The sequence below is a fragment of the Sardina pilchardus genome, chromosome 8 (genome assembly GCF_963854185.1).
Source record: "Sardina pilchardus chromosome 8, fSarPil1.1, whole genome shotgun sequence".
In the NCBI taxonomy this organism is placed as follows: domain Eukaryota; kingdom Metazoa; phylum Chordata; class Actinopteri; order Clupeiformes; family Clupeidae; genus Sardina; species Sardina pilchardus.
The window spans coordinates 30,721,236-30,732,250 of record NC_085001.1 but is presented as its reverse complement, the minus strand read 5'-3'; the positions used below and the strand labels follow the sequence as shown (position 1 = coordinate 30,732,250).

Sequence of the window (11,015 nt, the reverse complement as noted above, 5' to 3'; positions counted from 1 at the left end):
GGCGGCGAAATACTTAGCCTTGACAGTGTCTACCTCCTTTAACTTTCTGTCTCTTGTATAATTGTTAGAATTATGTGTTTTTTGTTTCAATTGGGGTAAAAGGCTTATGTTTTGGTGGGTATTGCTGCGGCTGCCATGGAGTTTTGCGGTACTTGTCTCATGCAAATACACATAATTCACGTTGCTCATCCTAAAATATTAACCCTTGGGCAAATCACCCCCAGGTTGTGGTTAATTACAGAGTTATGAGAGTTTGTAGTCACCAGTTTAAGTGTCAGTGTTTACATTCCTGAGTGAAATTGCCTTGGTACGAATATCACTGTTTTTTTCTCCTGTAAAACATGTCTATGTAAACATATGACAAGTGTTTGCCCAAGTAAGATTTAGTGATGTTAGATTTAGTAGTTTTTTCAACAGTTTTTTTATCTGACTGGCATAGACATGTCTGTGTTTGACTCTGTGATAACAATATTGAGAGATAGGACCTGATGTTCTACAAAACTACAAAACTGTTAAACCTAATATTAAAAATCTAAAAGTCCTCAAACTGCTTGTGGCCCTACGTATATATTATAAAGTTCAAAGTTTATTATCATGTACTCATAAAATGAATGAAATTCCTTGTGCTCAAATGTCCTTTCAACTACAGAAATGAAATAAAAATAAAATAAATAAATGTATACCATATAAAAAGAAAATGAGCATACTGTATCTAAGCTGGGGATGGCTGTGCTCCATCAAATTAGCTGAATAATGAGTCAAACATTAAACAATTCGAGGAAAACGGATCTTCTTGGAATTACTGTAACCTGAGGCGAATGCTTTCACCTCCATGATTGTGTGTGTGTGTGTATGTGTGTGTGTGTGTGTGTGTGTGTGTGTGTGTGTGTGTGTGTGTGTGTGTGTGTGTGTGTGTGTGTGTGTGTGTGTGTGTGTTGGAGGAAGCGTTTACGGGTGAATGATTCTTCTTTGCCGGGGTGCAGTCCCTGCATGCTGCAGTCCTGAGGGCACAGGAAATGATGTGTTTTCGACATACCGGCAAATATTTTAGCTCTGGATTTCGAGCCTGTGATTGGTTGACTCATGTATCATCAAAAAGTATAAATCCCATTCCCCAAGGGGTAAATGAAAGGGAAAACACGGGACTGGGCTGCTGGAAAACACTTGTGATTGAGAAGTTCAACAATTAAGCGCTTAGAACCTTCGGAAATTTCTCAACAAATCTACACAGCACAAGCAATGGCTCAACAGACATTTCACCTATTTCTGCAGCACGGTGAGTATCAGCACACACACACACACACACACACATTGTTTTGGGAGTGTTGACTGAAATTGTAGCGCATTGAACCATTTAATGAAATCTGGAATCTTCTGGAATCCTGCAGTGTCTGCTTTTGCTGTCATGGCTCTTCTCATGACTTTGAGTGGAGAGTCCACAGAGATGCCACAGGGTAGTTTGTCTGCGGCACAGAACCATTCAGCAACGTTGGAGAACTCTACTTCTAGCCAAGGTATGTATGACTGTCCATATGCCATGCACCTTTTGTTTTGTTTTCCAGGAGAGAGTTGCAGAAACCCAATAAGTTTTAATCAGGAGAAGTTTTTTGGGGGAATATACCTGTTTGTAGAGAGCAAACTGCTCTTCTCTGTCCATTGTACATATAAACTGTCCTAGTTCTGTAAATGGGAAATAATCATAGAGGCTTGGACCAAGTCATAAACTATTCCATCTAGCCTGGGAGGAAAGGGAGTAATTTGAACATCCCCGTTTAGATAAACGTTTTGCCATCATTGCTGATGGTACCATTTTAGGTGTATTTTTATGTTTCTGTGAGGGGAAGTTAAACCATAGTTGCTATACATGCTGGTCCCCCATTAACATGTACAATGGACTCTGAGATGTTCCTTCCTTCTCCTCATTATCTCTCCTTTTTCTAGAACTTGAGATGCCAAGACTTCTGAAGTTGCAGAGATCTTGCACATCAGAGCACACAGACTTTTGTGTAAATGGTGATTGCCATTACACCCCAGACACAGACACACCGAGCTGTAGGTAAGAACTGAGCAATTACCAAACTACACACTATTCCATAATCATTGTTATAAATACCAATGTGTCAGTTTGAAAAAGTAGACCAAAATTAATAGATGTGTATGTGTTTCTGTGTCATAGATGCCCTTCCACGCATGTTGGGGTACGTTGTGAGCACCTGGCACTGAATACAAACTCTCAGAACAAAACCACTACAGAGGAGATCATTGGCATCTGCCTAGGTGTGGCGTTGCTGCTTGGCTGTCTCACTGGCGCCATCTACTGTTGTGTGAAGAGAAGGTAAGCTTACTGTGAAGTTCAGATCGGTGCACTTATGGTAGCCTACTCAGCCCTGGTACTGTATGTCTCCTCACATCACTGACTAAAAGCACAGTGTCTCACATGTTGAGGAGTTCACAGTCAAACCTGTGACATACATTTAGAGTGTACCTGGGACTAGGTGGTCTGTGACATTTGTGAAAGAGGATTATCTTGATGATAAAGATAAAACAAGTAAAGCCATATGATGAATTTCTAATTCCCATTTTGTGGCAGACTGCTTCTGCTGTTCTGACATGTTTTTGTTCTGTTTTATCACAGATGTAAGACGGAGACTCTTCCATATAAAACCTGTGATGGCAAAGAAAATGTTTGACTGATCCCTACACTTCATTGCACTTCACTTGTTTCACTGAACTTATTTATTAATAAATTAATTGTCATGTATTAGATATTTAATATTCTAATAAAGTTACTAAATATACTTGCCCTGTCTGTGTTGCACTGTGTTTTCCTGTCTCGTAGCACTAATACAGACAATTGCACTCATGCACTTATTACAGTCATTGATGCACTTATTGTTTTTTTTTTTTTTTAGAGTTGCTCATGGTGTAAGTCACTTTTGGTTCAAAAGCATCAGCCAAATGTAATGTAATGTAATATATGCTTTAACCACATAGGAAGAATATTGTTAGTTGTCTCATATTCAGTTCAAGTGCAACAGTTCAATTTTGTTATTGAACTGTCTTTAATGTTTCAGCACAGGGTGGGATCAGCCACAACCCCTTTAATCATCCAACATTATGCTGTTTTTTCTTGTTGCAACCATACCTCCAACATTCACTCATGTCTGCAGTATTTTGTACTGTAGGCTACAAACATATTCAAACACCCCCTTTGAAAGTAGTCTTCTGAAGTGTTCTAGTGGGACATGAAAGGAACTAAAGAATTCTGGTAAATTGAAAATCTAGACCATCACTGGCCAAAGGGCAAATGGCAAATTCTACAATAAGCTTGAAATAATTAGCTATGCCACCATACAAAACTACAAGTACCAGATAAAAACTAATATTGTTTTTAGTTGCTCATATTAGGGGCATACGAATCGTTTAACTGTTAAACTGGATATTGGCAAGACGTCCTTGTTGTTATAGTAATAATATCCTCAAGCCTCCTCTCAGCCAACAATCCTTTCCTACCTTAATTTGCATCATATGTTTTCTTCCATGTCCTTAAGGGACCAATTTAGCCTATAGGACTCTTTGATCTCTCGCCTAAATATCAGGGGAGTTCATGCGTCCTATTTACACCTGCTCATGATCCAGAAGCGGTAAACACAGCGCAGCGGTTATCATCATCATCATCGTCATTATTATTATTATTATTATTATTATCATCATTATCATCATTATTGTGTTGTCTGCCAATCCCATATTTTGTTAAAACTGGGCTATAGGTAGGATAAGCGCTATGCGCGTGTGTCCAACGTCTCCCCGTTCCCGTCTGTGCGCCACTGATCTGCTCGCAGCTAATATGTTTTTCAACAGCACGAGTTGGGTGTTATTGTTTGAGCATGGATACCGACACCAAGGACGCCTTTATCCGCTTTCCTGGCATTCTTCTTCGCATTTGACTGACTGGCGCTCTCTCCTGGCTGCACCTAAATGCATCCAATCCCCGGCAGATAATGAATGAAACGACAATTGCATAACGGGACCTGCATTTTTTTTTACACAAATAATTTACACGCACATACGCTCACATTCCATTCACACACTAGCACACAAACACAAACACACACGCGCGCGCGCGCGCGCGCGCGCACACACACACACACACACACACACACACACACACACACACACACACACACACACACACACACACACACACACACACACACACACACAGAGAGAGACTCTGCATTAATTAGCCTCTTAGATCTGAACAACACGCGCTCTCAAACAAAAGGGAGTGCAGAAGGAGAAGTTAAGCTGTCAGCAACCTTACTGTACCTCTTCTTGCACATTCTACAGCAATTTGAGGAACACCTACTAGAACTTTCTAATTCCTTTTCGCAGATCTGGAGGAATCGCGGCTAAAACATAAATGAATTTCGATCAGATTCTATCTGTTGTGGGTGGCTTTGGTAGATTTCAAAAGACTCTGTACGTATGGATCTGTCTTCCGCAGATCCTGTTGGCATTTCACATGATGGCCAGCGTCTTTACTGGCGCTACGCCTCCGCACTGGTGCCGGGATTCGCCGTCGTTTCCTGACCCAGATCCTGGAACGGTGGGTAACAGCTCTGACACCGGAATGGCAAACCAGAACTTGACCGTCTCATTCTTCCTTAAGCGCGCGCAAGCCTGTGGACTATTTGTCAACCAAAGCAGTTCTGCCTCGTGCAGTCATGGATGGGTCTATAGTCGCGAGACATTTCACAGCACCATTGTCACCGAGGTGATGTAACTTGTTTTTAATTTCATAATTTCTCATAAATAAACTATTCCTCACACCACAAAAATAACTATGTCAACTGAACATGCCATTCAATTGTTTAAGTGATTAAAGAAGTGTGTTCTTTTGTGTTCTTTATGAATATGCAGTGGGATTTGGTTTGTGACAGAGCCAGTCTGAACAATCTTGGGTCCTCCATCTACATGCTGGGTTTATTAGTGGGAGCAGCCGTGTTTGGAGCAATGGCTGACAGGTACTCCATTCATTCTTATCCAAGCTTCCACATCCACCTTTACACTATAGTGTACCTGTCTTTTACTCCTCCTCACTTTTCTTCCCTGTCCTCCTGGTGTTTGTTTATGCCTGTTCCACTCTCCCTCCCTTCCCCCTCACTGTTTTGTCACTTGCACTTTATCTCCCTTCCCCCCTTTGCTTCTCCTTGCCTCTCCTCCTCCCATATTACCTGTTTCACTTCTTCTGGCCCTCCATCGCTCTCTCCCCCTCTCTCTCCCAGGTATAGATGTAGGTTCATCCCTCTCTCCCTCTCTCTCTCTCCCAGGTATGGACGTAGGTTCATCCCTCTCTCCCTCTCTCTCTCCCAGGTATGGACGTAGGTTCTGTTTGCTATTGTCTCTGGCACTACAGGCTGTGTTTGGCATCTCTGTTGCTTTTGCTCCAAACTTGCCCACATACGTGCTGCTGCGCTTTATGCTGGGAACCACCATCTCTGGAGTCATCATCAACGCCTTTGTGCTGGGTACACATGCTCATAAACAACACACCCACCCACATGCACTACACCAAGAGGCCTCTGGCACTAGACAGAGTAGCTTACAGTTGGGAGGGGCTATGTTGCCCATACTGATTTCTATGGTCAATGCTGTTTGAAGTGATAGACTGCATAGAGACAACATTATTGGGACGTCTGCCATTACACCCACATTAACTTCAGTGCCAATCCCATTTTGAATTAAGTTTGTCTCTCCTTTACAGCAATACGGCTTCCATGGTTCTGGGAAGGAATTCCTCAAAATATTTGTGTCTAGAAATATTTGGTCATTTAATCAGAGGAGTATTGTGAGGTCAGGCAGAGATGTTGGACAAGAAGGGATAATGGTAGAGTGGCTGTTCAGCGTTGGGCCTGGCTAAGTGAAGGGAAATCGTAATGCTTCAGTATGCCAAGACATCTTGGACAATAAATGCCTCCAACTTGGCAGCAGTTTTGGGAAGCCCTTTTCAGTTCCAGCACGACTGTACCCCAGTGCACAAAGGGAGGTCCATAAAGACATTGTTAGGTGAGTTTGGTGTGGAGGAACTTTACTGGCCCACTGAGGACCAAGTCCTCTTTGCCATCAGACACTTTCGGGATGAACAAGAAGAGAGAGCCAGGCCTTTTTATCCAACATAACAAATACTCCAAACTCATCTGAATGAATAGGCACAAATGTCCACAGACACTCTAAAATCTTGTCGAAATCCTCCCCAAAAGAAAGAAAGAGTAAGATCTTGCAGAAATCTCCCCAAAATTCTATAATTTGTTATACAGCTGCAAAAGGGGGCCAATTCCGTGTAAAATGATGGGTTGTCATTTAAGTTGCCGTGGGTGAAATGGCAGGTATCCCAGTACCCTTATCTGTATACTGTATCTGGAATTATACAGAAAGCAGAAGTCGGTTAAGCTCTTATTTGATGAGTCAAATTTTCATCTCGATTAAGCTACTCAGCTGTTTACATTTTGATAACAAATGGAACCCTCAGGCTCAAGAGGCTTCAGGTACATAGCATGTGCGTTCATGCGCCAGGGTCAGAAATCAGGCAGGAAATGTCTTAACTGAAGGTTAAGGAACATCTCATTCAGTTGCCCTCAGTCTGACCCTCTGTCTATGACCCAAGATCAACTAACCAGTTTAGTGACACAGATGGACATCTTCTCTGCATGTGTTCTCGTCCACAAAAAAGCTCCTCACTTTGCAGATGCATGCCACCTTTGTAGGGAGTGTCTGTCTGTCCCCAAATGTTCCACATAATTCAAATAACCAAGATAAGTAACACAGCACGCCACAAGAGTTGATACTGACCCCAGTTATGACACCTTGACCTGAGGCACTTGCTTTCTCCGCTGGACCCCATCACAGGCACCGAGTGGACGTGTACGGAGCGCCGCATGCTGGCGGGCATCTTCACGGACTACTTCTTTGGCGTGGGCTACATGCTGCTGGCGGGCATGGCCTACCTGCTGAGGGACTGGAGGCAGCTGCAGCTGGCCATCTCTGCCCCGGGGTTCCTCTTCATATTCTACATCTGGTAATTCAGACCATCAATCCACACACACAAGCCACGGTGTCGCACAACACTGATGAACTGCTCTAGGTTAAATGGCATGCTGGTTCTTTTCATACAAAGTATTCCTCCCGATGAGAGGGCTTCCTCATCATTGTGTTCATTTTTCCATGATAAGTGTGTTTGTGTGACTGTGTTATCTCCCTGACCACAGGCTCGTCCCTCATTCTGCTCGCTGGCTGCTGGTGAAGGACCGCACAGAGGAGGCCGTTACTCTCCTGAGGAAAGCAGCCAAGGTCAATGGACGACCTTTCCCCTCCTCTGCGCAGGTGTGTCTCTCGAGTCTCATCCCAAAAAGTATTGAGAAATGTTGTTAATGTTACCACTACTGAATCAACTTTTACAGTAATGCTAGCAGTCACACTGGCATTGGCAGAAGTGATTATAATTAGGCTAAGATCACTGGTTTAATCAAAGGATTGGGTGAAATTGCATTTCTTTGTATTCTTGAAAGTTCCATGACTGACAGTCTAACGAGACTATACTGTACGTTCTACTATTTGTCTGGCTTATTTCTCCTAGACACAACTGTGCTTAATTTAACATGAATAAGCATCTGTCCATTGTCTCATATTCTGTTGTTTGGGCTGAAATAGGTAATTTCATAGGAGTTGAGTTCAATTTAAGGTCAACGTATGATTCCTCTGCTATTATTGTGTTCCTAAAGAGGTTTTTAGGAGGAACAGGCCAGAATTTGGCAAGGGCTGATTTATTTTTGTGAGACTAAGACGAGACTGCTTACAACAGGAATCTTATTGTTTAATCATTGATTTCGCTACTGCCAATAATGCTGAATCAGATGTTTTACATAACTGGGTGGACATCATAGGCCTCATCTTTCTCCTCTTTCCCTTTCTGAGTGCTCTAAAGTCTGGCCTCTCTCTGTATCTCTCTTGCATCTGTGTCTTCCATTGGTCTGTCCTTCTCTTTCACTGCCCACTCCACTCAACTCTGTTCTTATGGACGGGCCAGAGACAGATGGGCCTGCCAAATGCTCCTCAGCAGTCTGCTCCAGGTCTCTCCACTTCCTAGGATTTTTTTAAATTAAAATATGGACAAACATCAACTCACTTCAGATAAATATCCTACTGTCACATTTAAATAACTAACAAAGGTTGTTCAGTAGATAGATAAATAGATAGATAGATATAGATAGATAGATAGATAAATAGATAGATACTGTAAAGCGGTGTACACTGTTGTCAGCGATATAAGTATTTGAAATGAGCATGATTTCTTAATGTCTAGTGACATATCAGGGCCATTTTACGATTAATTGAAATACATTTCTTACATAGGGTTCCTCTAACATTGCAAATCTTGACCATTCACATTGAGAACTTTATCATTACAATATCATGTCATTAGTTTTGTCATTACGTCCATACTTTGTCTTTGTTTATCTTGGGTCCTGGCGTCCATAATGATTCTGTGCTCTCTGTGTGGACAGCTGGAAAGGTGTGATATTGCTAGAGACGGGAGGGGTCAGTGTGGCATCACCGACCTGTTTAAAACTCCACAGATGAGGAAGAGATCCTTCATCCTGTTCTACCTGTGGTACGGAAACACACCTGATGTGACACACACACACACACACACACACACACACACACAAACACTTATTGAATGCTGAAATGATAGCATTTGCAGATAACAATTGCAGTCTGTGAGTGCTGTTTTTATGGTTTTCAGGTTTGTGAATGTGCTGGTGTATTATGGCCTCTCTCTGGGTGTGTCCAGTCTGGGGGTGGACCTCTACCTCACGCAGTTCATCTTCGGATTGGTGGAGATTCCTGCCAGGTCAATGGTTCTGGTGGCGTTACCATGGAGTCGCAGGATTCCCCAGAGCTTCTTCTTGGCTGTGGGCGGTGTGGCTTGTCTCCTCACACTTACTGTGCCAGCAGGTAAACATGCGGATCACCACAAACATGTTTACCTGTCTAGTAGAACATAAGTCACCTACATGGGGCCGTGTTGTATGCTGCTCCACTGTTTCTTTCCACAATGTCTTTTTGTTCTTTACTCAAAGTTGTTTTTAAATGTGCTCTATAAATGAATTGGCACTGCCGTTCTGTTGTTTGTTTCTTGTTGGCTTTCAGATAAGCCTCAGGTGGTCACAGGTCTGGCTCTGGTTGGAAAGTTTGGGATCACCGCCTCCTTCGCTATTATTTACATCTATTCTGCAGAGCTGTTCCCTACAGTTCTGAGGTACACGTCACATTTCACACAAACCCTTTCCTTTGGACCAGCCTCTCTCTCACACACACAGAGCTACAGTAGGATTTCACTGGATATGCTTACTGAAGCAGACAGGCAAATTATTTTTGCTCTCTGTTACTGTATCTCTATCATTAACATAACACACACACACACACACACACACACACACACACACACACACACACACACACACACACACACACACACACACACACACACACACACACACACACATACAGTATATTAATTGTGTGTGATTTTCCTCCCTGCAGACAGACAGGGATAGGCATGGCTTCCATGTTTGCGAGAATGGGAGGAGTCTTGGCCCCTCTCATCAACATGCTGAGAGACCCTGCCCCCACCGTTCCCATGGTGATCTTTGGCTGTGCCCCTCTGCTGGGGGCAGCTCTCGCTTTGGCTCTGCCAGAGACGGCCAACCAGCCACTTCCAGATAATCTCGAGGACATCCAGGAGTGAGTGACACACACACACACACACACACACACACACACACACACACACACACACACAAACACACACACATACACACACACACACACACACACACACACATGCACATACACACACACACACACACACACACACATTGCATAACACCATCAACAATCACTATCACATCAAATATGTGGTGCTGTGTGTATATGCATAGTAAAGGGGCTCTGTGTAGGATTTGAGTTGTCTTCAACACACCTTTACGTTTGGAATTATTACAGCACTGACCATATGTGGTGCAAAATGGTATAGGACAGCTGGCACCAGCTGTTTTGCATGCTAACTTTAGAGGATATCTGGGCAGCACAGAGCATAGGTGTTTTTAACATTACATCTTCATTATGTTACATTACGTTTCTTCATATTCAGACTAGTTGCTATTTTGTAAAGTAAAAACAACTACATATACTGTAGCACTATTAAAATAATGAAAGGCACCCTTAAGTTTTTTTTTAACTTAACATAACGTTTCCAAAATCATTTTGATGGCACGTAACCTCATGACATGACGAAAGGCACTTCTGCCATTGTCTGAGTGGTCCTATTTAGGCGACTACCGACCTAGCAACTTTCAGTGTTCGGGTAGAGCTCCCTACACCCACCCCCCCCCCCCCCCCCCCCCCCCACACACACACCTTTTTCCTAAATGGAAAATAGCTCCATTTTCTACAGATGGTTGTCAGTGCATTCCCTCTACAGTATATTGTATCAGAGTTATGTTTATGCTCAATGTTGCAAAAGACGCATGTTTAGTTTGTTTCTTATTGCGCTGTTCAACTGCAGGGGGACCCTGAGAGCAAATCTTGTTTAGCGCTGCTCCCACCGTCTTGTCCTAACCATGTGCTCATGTCTTCCTCTCCTCCTCTGTGCCGTAGACCTTCAGTGGGGATCAGCCAGCCTCACAGTCCATCAGAGGGACAGCAGCTACAGCACTTGGCATCCGACTCTTGACCCAAAACCACTGACACACTAAATATACACAAGCTCAGGTAGCAAGAGGTTGGGGTTGCCAACGTACAGTAGGGGCCAGTGGGTGAACTGCACCAACGGAGAGCATGGCATGGCATGGCATGGCATGACGGCATGATGAAGTGGGTGATGGGTATTGTAATGGGGGCAAGACAGGAAACGTTGTGGAGGCTGAATTTGAATGCTAAAAATACCGCTC

General features: G+C 43.2%; 2 protein-coding genes across 2 annotated transcripts; both read left to right on the top strand.

The window, feature by feature from the left end:
- Positions 1-1,133: 1,133 nt before the first annotated feature.
- Positions 1,134-2,803, top strand: LOC134089645 (epigen-like). Its single transcript, XM_062544104.1, has 5 exons — positions 1,134-1,276; positions 1,389-1,514; positions 1,942-2,056; positions 2,177-2,335; positions 2,636-2,803. The coding sequence occupies exons 1-5, from the start codon at positions 1,240-1,242 to the stop codon at positions 2,688-2,690; spliced, it is 492 nt and encodes a 163-aa protein (XP_062400088.1). The 5' UTR covers positions 1,134-1,239; the 3' UTR covers positions 2,691-2,803.
- Positions 2,804-4,423: 1,620 nt separating this feature from the next.
- si:dkey-166k12.1 (solute carrier family 22 member 6-A) lies at positions 4,424-10,832 on the top strand. The gene is made up of 10 exons (XM_062544105.1): positions 4,424-4,777; positions 4,924-5,027; positions 5,377-5,531; positions 6,910-7,078; positions 7,269-7,426; positions 8,590-8,671; positions 8,807-9,018; positions 9,214-9,322; positions 9,607-9,807; positions 10,723-10,832. Exons 1-10 carry the CDS (start codon positions 4,424-4,426, stop codon positions 10,796-10,798), a joined length of 1,620 nt encoding a protein of 539 aa, XP_062400089.1. The 3' UTR covers positions 10,799-10,832.
- The last annotated feature ends 183 nt before the right edge of the window (positions 10,833-11,015 follow it).

Excerpts from the sequence above, each read along its gene's own strand:
- LOC134089645 (XM_062544104.1), top strand. The coding sequence starts at position 1,240 with ATGGCTCAACAGACATTTCACCTATTTCTGCAGCACG. Across the intron at positions 1,277-1,388 it reads TCACCTATTTCTGCAGCACG|TGTCTGCTTTTGCTGTCATG; the intron begins GTGAGTATCAGC and ends GGAATCCTGCAG. Across the intron at positions 1,515-1,941 it reads GAACTCTACTTCTAGCCAAG|AACTTGAGATGCCAAGACTT; the intron begins GTATGTATGACT and ends TCCTTTTTCTAG.
- si:dkey-166k12.1 (XM_062544105.1), top strand. The coding sequence starts at position 4,424 with ATGAATTTCGATCAGATTCTATCTGTTGTGGGTGGCTTTGGTAGATTT. Across the intron at positions 5,028-5,376 it reads TTTGGAGCAATGGCTGACAG|GTATGGACGTAGGTTCTGTT; the intron begins GTACTCCATTCA and ends TCTCTCTCCCAG. Across the intron at positions 5,532-6,909 it reads CATCAACGCCTTTGTGCTGG|GCACCGAGTGGACGTGTACG; the intron begins GTACACATGCTC and ends ACCCCATCACAG.